This window comes from Betta splendens, chromosome 2 (genome assembly GCF_900634795.4).
Source record: "Betta splendens chromosome 2, fBetSpl5.4, whole genome shotgun sequence".
Lineage (NCBI taxonomy): Eukaryota > Metazoa > Chordata > Actinopteri > Anabantiformes > Osphronemidae > Betta > Betta splendens.
This window is the reverse complement of record NC_040882.2, coordinates 26681169-26691011: the sequence shown is the minus strand read 5'-3', so window position 1 is coordinate 26691011 and position 9843 is coordinate 26681169. Positions and strand designations below refer to the sequence as shown.

The 9843-nt window shown below is 48.9% G+C and overlaps 2 protein-coding genes across 9 annotated transcripts in view; both read left to right on the top strand.

Moving 5' to 3' along the window:
- Positions 1-1944, top strand: part of txk (TXK tyrosine kinase) — a 6460-nt gene extending 4516 nt beyond the window's left edge. The window contains exons 11-16 of one of the 2 annotated variants that reach the window (XM_029172011.3): positions 1-50; positions 125-341; positions 424-488; positions 1105-1223; positions 1482-1639; positions 1741-1944. The exon at positions 1-50 is cut by the window's left edge and continues 122 nt beyond it. In XM_029172011.3, the coding sequence (XP_029027844.1) occupies positions 1-50; positions 125-341; positions 424-488; positions 1105-1223; positions 1482-1639; positions 1741-1812 (681 nt within the window). In that variant the 3' untranslated portion in view covers positions 1813-1944. Of the gene's footprint in view, positions 51-124; positions 342-423; positions 489-1104; positions 1224-1411; positions 1640-1740 lie in introns of those variants that run through there. The other variant, XM_055513656.1, reaches the window with a different exon arrangement.
- A 152-nt stretch (positions 1945-2096) lies between these two features.
- Positions 2097-9430, top strand: LOC114868041 (cyclin-dependent kinase-like 2). Of its 7 annotated transcripts, none has more exons than XR_005898439.2 (11): positions 2097-2582; positions 2899-3117; positions 3340-3534; positions 3756-3937; positions 4013-4125; positions 4191-4330; positions 5351-5439; positions 5536-6723; positions 6972-7056; positions 7190-7275; positions 7742-9430. XR_005898439.2 is itself a non-coding variant. In XM_041073168.2 (11 exons), exons 2-11 carry the CDS (start codon positions 2950-2952, stop codon positions 8317-8319), a joined length of 2391 nt encoding a protein of 796 aa, XP_040929102.1. In that variant the 5' UTR covers positions 2097-2582; positions 2899-2949; the 3' UTR covers positions 8320-9430. The 7 variants fall into 7 exon arrangements, 4 of the variants coding, with proteins under 4 accessions (XP_040929102.1, XP_029027187.1, XP_040929111.1 ...); XR_005898441.2 differs by having other exon boundaries at positions 6972-7085; XR_005898440.2 differs by having other exon boundaries at positions 8231-8346.
- Positions 9431-9843: the final 413 nt, after the last annotated feature.

Here is a 9843-nt window from a genome sequence, read left to right as displayed (position 1 = left end):
GAGGGGGCCATGTGTGAGGAGGACTTCATCGAGGAGGCCAAGGTCATGATGTAAGGGTGGAGGCGATGGGAGGGCGCTCGGCGCCTCTGACAGCGGCTGACCCGTGTGTGTGTTGACCCGTCAGGAGGCTGTGCCACCCCAAGCTGGTGCAGCTGTACGGCGTTTGCCTGCAGCAGCGCCCCCTGCTGATCGTGGCGGAGTTCATGGACAACGGCTGCCTGCTGAACTTCCTGCGGCAGAAGGGTCGGAGCCTGAGGGACGCCTGGCTGCTGTCCATGTGCCAGGACGTGTGCGAGGGGATGGAGTACCTGGAGACGCACAGCTTCATCCACAGAGACCTGGTGAGTGCGAGCGTGTGCACTCTGAGCTGAACAAATGCAATGAAACCTCGCATCCGCTTCCGTTCATCATTCTCTCGTGCAGGCGGCCAGGAACTGTCTGGTCAGCGAGCACAACGTGGTGAAGGTCAGCGACTTCGGGATGACCAGGTGAGGTTTCATTTCTGGTCAACTCAAGGCAAGCTTTCTGATAATGACACATTTTCAAGCAACTATGGTTTATTTGACGTTAACACTAGAAACAAGAGAGACCAGTAACTGTGTCCAGAAATAAGAGCATCCCTAATGTTAATAATGATTACAAAATCCAGTTTTAAACATACTATACAAAATGTTTTTATCCCGTCAGAACATTTGACTCCTTGTGTTATTGAGTTGAAGGATAATAAGAAACAAAACTGCTTTGAATGTGTATTTGTACTAAAACGATCTAGTAAAGTATAGAAAATAAGAGATAAATAGATAGAAGCAGAAAGTGGCATCTGGTTGAAGCTCTGCTTTTTACTGTAGCCACCTCTACTTGTGGAAAGAATGACGGTCAACGCTTTTTTACATGTGACACAGGATGTTGTACGTGGTTGAGACAAACCACTCAACACATCCTGTGTACATGAAATATACATGTGTAACCTGAATGTGGCTATCGGCCCAGTGAATGCGTCTTCTCTTATCATGTTCCAAAACTACTTCATGGGAATCTACTTCATTTAAACTTGAAAACCTTTTTAGACATTGTGTTTCTTAAACCCTGTGTTTGTGTTTCCAGGTACGTTCTAGACAACCAGTACACCAGCTCCAGCGGCGCCAAGTTCCCAGTGAAGTGGTCTCCTCCTGAAGTTCTCCACTACAGTAAATACAGCAGCAAGTCGGACGTCTGGTCGTTTGGTGAGCAGCCACCGTCCCATTAGTCTGAACCCAGCTTCCTCCTCCCCTTTCAAATTAAAGCTAATGAACTCAGCTTTTTAGAGATACTAGATATTTACTTAACTCTCTGTACCTCTACGTAACTATTCTATAACTATCTAATCATAATTATCTGTCTAAATTATACAACTGTCCCAAATGCGTCACAGGCACTCATATGTTTGAAGCTAAATCACATGATGAACACGTCAGTGGTCTTAGAGCCTTGGTGCTGTGCAGGTGTGGTGATGTGGGAGATCTACTCTGAGGGCCGCACTCCCTTCGAGAACCGCTCCAACCTGGAGGTGGTTTCCGACATCACCAGAGGGATCCGTCTGTACCGGCCGCATCGCGCCTCGCACCCGCTCTACTCCATCATGTACCACTGCTGGCACGAGGTGCTCACTGCGTCGCTTCATGCTGTCTATTTGAGCACTGACCTGACGATGTTCCTAATTCTCCCCCTCGTGTCTGCTTCTCTTCTTCGGTGGTGGTGCAGACGGCTCAGGGACGGCCGTCTTTCTCCGAGCTGCTGGCAGAAATCAGAAAACTGGCAGAAAACCCCGATTAACTGGCACATATTCCAACATTTTGCTCACTTTCAAACTACTTTTCACTAGTTTTATGAACATACAAACAAACTGTATTTTGTCATTGTAAAATAATACTATTTTTTCATTAAAATATTCAGATAATCTGGTAATGGTTGATCATTCACTCACTGGTCACTGTCATTAACCCAAACACAGATGCTGCTGGTTTGCTGAAGAGATTATGATTGCATTTATTGCCAAATATTGCAGAAATTTAAATTATTGCAATTGTTTAAATGTAATTTTAGATATGAGTGTAAAATAAACATCACAATACACATCTGGTATTCAGGGGATTTAGAAACAAAAGTAATATTCAACTGTTTATCATCAACTGCAGTATTTAAAAAGTTTTAAAAACCAGTACAATGTACCTAAATACGAGTGTAATACTTGTAAACGGCAGAATATAAAAACTAAGAATGCGCATAGTGTGCGACCTGAAGTTGACATTTAATTAAGATCAATAAAAACAAATAAATTACACATAAATGGCCAACAGCGAATGCTGATGACGTCAGTGCTTGGTGGGAGGCGTCACTATGGCAACGCGTTGTCGGGTAATTGCGTGACGCAGGGTGTCCAGTGGTGTTCTCGGGTGACCGCCGTGGACGTAGTAACCTGCACGCGCGAAACGATACGTTACTCCAGTGTTTACGGTTAGAAGGCGCTAGAAGCGACGACCCGGAAGCTGCGGTGCACGCGCTCAAACAGGTGCTACATTTACGCAGACTTCAGCGGACAGCAGGTCAGTGTGTGCTGGAGTCTCTACGTCTCTTGCTTTAGTAAAAGTGTTGTTGTGTTTGAAGCGTTTAACAGCGTTTGTCAATGAAAGGATGAAACTGTCAGTTTGTCTATTGCGCATGTTTCATTTTCATCATCATTTTTGGCTGAATTAATTAATTAATTTTAAAAATATGTTTTAGTATCATTTTTTCTCTTAAGTTTTTTTTTTTTTTTTTTTTTTACTATTTTATTATGATTTACTGTTCCAATTCTTTTCCAGTAGGACATTTTTCAACTCACCATTTTATAATTTTTTTTTTATTCTTGCATTTTCTTAGTTACATTTGGAACCCTAAAATCGGCCTGATTGGATCATCCTCACCCCGGGGATGGAGCGCTATGAGTCGCTGGGCCTGGTCGGGGAGGGCAGCTACGGCACCGTGCTGAAGTGTCGCCATCGAGACACCGGCCGCCTCGTCGCCATCAAGAAGTTCACGGACTCCGACAGCGATAAGACGGTGAAGAAGATCGCCACCAGGGAGATCAAGCTGCTCAGGGTACCTGTCAATCACTCACCGTGGAGCATGAAACCTGAGCGGAGCAAAACACAATGCAACCTGTCAATCACAAGACAAACAGAGTCTACGTCTTATATTCGAACTACCAGCTTCTGTTTTCGTCAAAGAGCTGTGAAACTTGCAGGGAGGAAAATCACCATTAGATGAAAGTGTTACTGTGGCGTAAAGCTGTTTTTTTAATTTTAATGCTCATTTGCTCAGAAACTAAGTCACGACAACCTGGTGAACCTTCTGGAGGTGTGGAAGCGCCGCCGCCGCTGGTATCTGGTCTTCGAGTTCGTGGACCGGACGCTGCTGGACGATTTGGAGCAGCATCCGAAGGGGCTCGACCCGAACACCAGCCGTCAATATCTGTACCAGATCCTGAGAGCTGCGGCCTTTTGCCATGAGCGGAAGGTGAGAAGCAGCTCGGAGTCTCAAATCCAGCTCATAATGATATGAGGAGACTGATGACCTTCTGCTACTGGACCGTGCGTGGTCTGAACCATCACATTGGGTCAGAACCTGCATTCCTCACTTTGCAACCAGTTTAATTAACCCAACCAGAGGAACCACCCATTTAAACAGCAGCTGGGAGTCGTTCCTCACCGTGCTCCAGCCTCCTCCTGTTTCCTCAGATCGTCCATCGGGACATCAAACCAGAGAACGTCCTGGTGTCTCGGGCCGGCGTGGTGAAGCTGTGTGACTTTGGCCTGGCTCGCACCCTGCCTTCAGCCGCCGGGGGCGTCTACACCGACTACGTGGCCACGCGCTGGTACCGAGCTCCTGAGCTGCTGGTGGGAGACGCCCAGTACGGACGGTAGGTTCCGTTCAGGGTCTGCGTGAGGCGCTGCGGTTCTCCAGGCGCTGAGGAACCGGCTGTTCCTGTGTGCAGACCTGTGGACGTCTGGGCCGTCGGCTGCCTCTTTCTAGAGATGTTGACAGGGCAGCCTCTGTTTCCTGGAGACTCGGACCTCGACCAAATCTACCACATCATCGGATGCTTTGGTGAGCACACGCTTTACCCACACACACCTGCTGAAGGTTCTACCAGGTTCTGCTTCTTCTTCCAGGCAGCCTGACGGCTCATCACCAGCACGTGTTCCTCAGGAACCCTGTGTTTTCTGGGGTCAGACTGCCACAATGTTGTGTTGGAGCCCCGTTGCAGGACCGCTGCCCAGCCATCACACCCTCTGCCCTGGACCTGGCACAGGTCAGTGAGCGGGTCAGTGAGCGGGTCAGTGAGCGGGTCAGTGAACAGGTCAGTGAGCGGGTCAGTGAGCGGGTCAGTGAGCGGGTCAGTGACCCGGTCAGTGAGCGGGTCAGTGAGCGGGTCAGTAGGCGGGTCAGTGAGCGGGTCAGTGAGCGGGTCAGTAGGCGGGTCAGTGACTCGGTCAGTGAGCGGGTCAGTGAGCGGGTCAGTGAGCGGGTCAGTGACCCGGTCAGTGAGCGGGTCAGTGAGCGGGTCAGTGACCCGGTCAGTGAGCGGGTCAGTGAGCGGGTCAGTGAGCGGGTCAGTGACCCGGTCAGTGACCCGGTCAGTGAGCGGGTCAGTGAGCAGGTCAGCATCGCAGCGGCGCCGTGGGGGCTCGGCTGTGGGGAGGGAACAAGTCCTGGACAAGTGCTCGGCCCACGTTTACATAGTGAGGTCACTGAGGGGATGAGGTCCACATACTTTTACTGCTGCTTTTTAACTGAAGGGCCACTGTTGCCCACAATTAGATATTTCATAAATCTGATATATTTCTGCAGCTCTAGGTTCTACAGTATGTAGACGTCAACAGGTTCAGGAGTACAAATCCTGCTTTGTCTCTATTGTCATAATGTCAGAACAGTTAGTCCATCATGATGGTGGTCGACCACTGTCCACGCAGCACTGAGGACCGTCCACAGAGCGACATAAACCGCCTGCCTGCTGTGTCAGAGCTGTGGAGGTTGAAGGCAGTGTCTCAGAATGATCGCAGATGTTCAGACGCGTCAGGCACAAACTGCTGCGTGGTTTTTCAGGCTGACCACATCCTGGGGACCTGATTTAACTTGACTTAACTGACAAGTCATCAGTCTTTGTTGAAGGGAATATAAACACAAAACTAGAAATACATTTAAAATAAACTGACTAAAGCTCTGACTGTGTCCACATTAAATAAACCATAGCTCCGCTGACATTAAAACACATACAGGAGTTAATGATCAGAAATCCAGCTGTTCATTCATTCTGTTGTGTCTTTTGTAGCGCTGTCTGCAGATGGATCCAGAAGGACGAGCTCAGTGTTCACAGCTTCTGGAACATCCTCTGTTCACTCTGGACTGTTTCCACATCAGGTACATCCATGTGTTTGTTCACTATGCAGACGGTACAGCTGCTGCTTTGACAGAACAATCTGGTCTGACGGACTTTAACTTTGTGAATCTACACAGGTTCATGGAGGAGCTGAATGCGAAGATCCAAAAAGAACACAGAGAAAACGCTACCCTTCCCAAAATAATGAAAACCCCAAGACAAGATAAGAATGATGGGAATGACAAAAAGCCCAGAGGCAAGAACAGGAAACCTCCTGGAGCTGTGGATGAGAAGGTTCTGAGAGGAACGGAGCAGAACGACGAGAAGCAGGAGAAAATGAGAGGAAAGCAGCCGTCAAGCCTCCCTAGAACCGTAGGGAATAAATCAGGTTCTTTAGTGTCCAGACAGTCCAGGTTCTACAATACAACAAGGGCTTCAATGAGCACAAAAGGAAAAGCCTCTGGTTCAGAATCCAGACACCAACCTGATGTTTGTACAATAGCAGAAGGCTTTTCTTCTGATTTACCTGAAGCTCCCGCAAATGGGAGCGATTTGAAAGATGTTTCATCAGAGGCCGAACAAGACTGTTTAAAGGTGCCAGAAAACCGAGAAGCCGCTCGTTGCATTAGTTTACACAGTGGCTGCCGAAGCACCGCGGAGACGAACGTGATGGACGTGAGCAGAACCTTTAAATCAGAGACGAGTCAGGGGTTTTGGAGGAGCAGGAGCACCTCCCACACGCACGTAGCCACACGTCCTGAAGCCGCGCGTCCCGAAGCCGCGCGTCCCGAAGCCGCGCGTCCCGAAGCCGTGCGTCCCGAAACCACGCGTCCCGAAACCACGCGTCCCGAAACCACGCGTCCCGAAGCCACGCGTCCTGAAGCCACGCGTCCTGAAGCCACGTTTCCTGAAACCACGCGTCCTGAGGCCACGGCCTCGGGGCGTCCGGGCGGCGGTCCGACGCTCCACGCGCCTCCTCTGACGGGCGACGGCGCTGCAGGAACCCAGGAGGATCTATGGCAGCCAACAGCTCGGCCGCTGCTGGCTCAAAGCCCACTCTCCAGCCTGGCACCTCGGCCTGCACTGACCCCAGGCCTTAGAGCCTGGACAGGGGGCTTCGTCCTGCACAACATGGACACCATGATACTGAATGAGTTCACGCATGAGTCCGATCCACCTCCCGCTCCCTCGTCGCCTCCTCTGCTGCTTCCTCCACCTCCCACGCCTCTCATTCCCTCCTTCTCCTTCATCGGTGCCAGCAGCCCCCCTCTCAGCGATCACCTCCCCCTGGAGACGGGTTTCCACCCTGTGGGCCTCAGCCTGAGGTACAAACGCCCTCACAGCATGGACCTTAAACCCTAGAACCACCACCGTGGGCTCATTTGGGCCCAAATCCTGCCTGAGCTCATGGAGGGTATTTTGACTACAAACAGATTCACCTTCTGAGGTGAAGCCACATTAGTCTGCTGTCATGCGGTTAATGAGTGAATGCTGATCCAGCGATTTGCCGTGACATGAGAGGAGTGCAGTGACAGACCAGTGAAACCCCAGCTGAGTCTCTGTGTGTTTGCAGATATGGGGAGAGGCCGCGGCGTCACGGAGGCATTTCCAGTCGACCGGGACGTCCGTCACTGACGACTCCCATTACAGCGTCGCAGGTGGAGCACAGCTAGAAGTGCATGTTTTGGTTTGTACGGAATCAAAACCGAAAACCAGCTGTTCTGAACCCTTTCAGGTGTCAGATAAGAGTCTGATGGTGGAACAGTCTGATGACTGTAACTTTGTGCACAGCGGGGGTCCTGCGGAGCCCACGAAGGTTGACGCCTGTTTCCCAGATGTGCCCATTGTGGGGCTGTCGGAGCTCAGAGGAAGAGACGGTACAATCGCCACAGACACAGCCCTGGTCCCAAAATAACCCAAAAAAAAGGCTGATTTATGGAACATTAGCAGAGCCGTCATTATATTGTTATGTGATCCCAAAAACCAAATTTAAAGTCAAGTTAAAAGCTGAATTTTACAGCCAAACACAGGATATTTGACACTGCTGCAGTTTTGTCCACACAAATCACAAATTGAGCCACATGTTGTCTCCAAATAAGTCAAGTCTCTGGAAACGTAATTCTTAAACTCAACCTTCATACATTGTTCTGAATAAGAAATGACCCAACAACAGAACTAAACACATGTATAAATACTTCCTTCAGAAATCAGACTGTACCCACTGTCGGTTGTTTATAAGACCAGTGTAATGTGAGGAATATCTGACTGTGGCTGTTCTTGGGCTCAGGTCTGAGCTGTTGTTACATCCTGACAAAATAACCAGATTTTTCCAATGTTTTTTAGGTAAAAAAAAGGGTCATCGCTAAAGATCAGAAGAAAAGCAGACATCCATCATCAGAACCACAGCAGTGCAGACGCGACAGCCCTGATACGAGCCACACACAAAAGCATTAACATCCTCACTTTTATTATCAGTCCACTGATTATTACCAGACTGACATTAACATTAACACAATCACTTGAAAGTATTACGATAAAAAATGAATTATTTTGTTTTTTAACTGAACAATTCTCAAGACATGTACAGTAATGTAGTTTGCTGGAATTGTAGTGAATAAATATTGTCTGACAGTGAAGCTCATGGCTACAGCTGCTGTTACAGACATCTGTCAATCATCTTTGTTTTCATGATTCGTCACTGGAATCTGAGGAAAACAAACCTACATTCCACCTGTTCCCATTTAAAGCCTTTACAGGTGTTGGCGCCATCTCGTCGCTGTCTGATGGTGCACTGTAACCATGGTAACCGTGTCCTCTGCTGTTGGACAACAGGTAGGCGAGGAGGCGGGCAGCGAGGTCGGACTGGGTGTCGGGGACTGGTCCCGGTCCTGGTCCTGGTGCCGGGTTTGGCTCTGGTGTGACTGGAGTGACTGGTGTGACTGGAGTGACCGGTGCTCCAGTGATTTTGGCACCTGTCATGTGGACTGTTGGCTTTTCAGTCGTAGTCACTACCTGCTCAAGATTTACACTTAAAATAAGGCTGACGGAATCAAATCTATTGTTACAGTACAGAGTTATGTCATGATGTCTAACCATCGACATGCTACACATGGTTAGCGCTCGCGCTTCTTGCAGCTTCAGGATGATTCAACAGCACGTCATTTATTAGGTAAAAGATGAACGCTAAATGAACAAACATGTTTATTTCTTTCATTTAGATGTTGTTTTGTGTTCTGTACATTCATCCCCACAGGATGGAGCGTAATGAGAACTCACCGCTGGGGACAACGTAGTGGTGGGGCCCTCTGTGGGGACGGGTGGGGGGGCGACTTCTGTCCCTGTGGTGTCAGGTTGTGAAAAGAACATGCAGGTGTCGTCCACAGCAGAACCATCAATCTCTGGAAGCTCGTAATCCAGTGGAGACAAGGACTGAGCTGAAGGACACAAATTATTAATGTCTTCACTTAATCCACGCAGACACGTGTTGCTGGCGTTGGTCTGACAGACGTGTTGCATCACATCAGGAAGCACTGTGTCTGCATGTTTAATGAAGTACAGCATGAAGCAGCAAAGAACCAAAACGTTAAATGAACCACAGATACTGAAAGGCCTGAGCCGGGTCAGCTGTGGTCCAGTAGCCGCCGCCCGCTGCCATCTGAGCCTCAGCCTGAGCTGCATATTTCATTAGGACATGAGGTCTGAGGCGTCCTCGGCTTTTGTTCTAGTCCTTTTTTGTACATGCAACAAAAGCCTTGGTCCAAAGCAGTTACAAAGCTCCACTGTCTAATCCGTGGTACAGTACGTGCTGCACTGGATCCTCCTTACGGTCAAAACCTGAGGTTCAGTGTATCTGTTACTCACCATGTGTCCAGTTGATGCTCTGAAGTGTGAAGAGGAAGAGGAGGAAAAAACCTGCCAGAGAAGTTGAGCTGCAGGACATGACTGAGTGCAGAGAAAGAGGGAATCATGAATCTAAAGGAAGTAAAGGTGCAGATGGAGAAGAGAGCAGCGGCTTCAGACCGAGCTGACGAGGAGAGAAAAGGGAGGAGGCTGAAGGGGCGACGTCTAGACGAGTGCCTTCAGGCAGGTCTGATGGTGTTTGTGTTGCAACGGAGTAAAGCCGTGTTGATCCTCGAGCAGCATCTACGAACAAGGAACTGATCAAAGCTTTTAACCCTTCAGTCGCTCCATGGCCTCAAAATGAGCTTAAAATGATAAATCTGTGTGTCATTAAGACTTTATTCACTTCAGAGGAAAAGGTTGCATCATCTACTTTAGTTGAGACAAACCTGCAGGCTTCAGTGCCTTGCTCAACGGAACGTCAGCAGATTTAGGAAACATCTGCTTAACTTTGGTTAATAAGTTAATAACTTCCCACAGCTCAGTCTCTACCTGCATCTCAGCCATTAACACATTTCCCAACATCGTGTTCTGGAGTGTTGGGG

Excerpts from the sequence above, each read along its gene's own strand:
- LOC114868041 (XM_041073168.2), top strand. The coding sequence starts at position 2,950 with ATGGAGCGCTATGAGTCGCTGGGCCTGGTCGGGGAGGGCAGCTACGGC. Across the intron at positions 3,938-4,012 it reads GGAGACGCCCAGTACGGACG|ACCTGTGGACGTCTGGGCCG; the intron begins GTAGGTTCCGTT and ends TCCTGTGTGCAG. Across the intron at positions 4,126-4,190 it reads CCACATCATCGGATGCTTTG|GCAGCCTGACGGCTCATCAC; the intron begins GTGAGCACACGC and ends TTCTTCTTCCAG.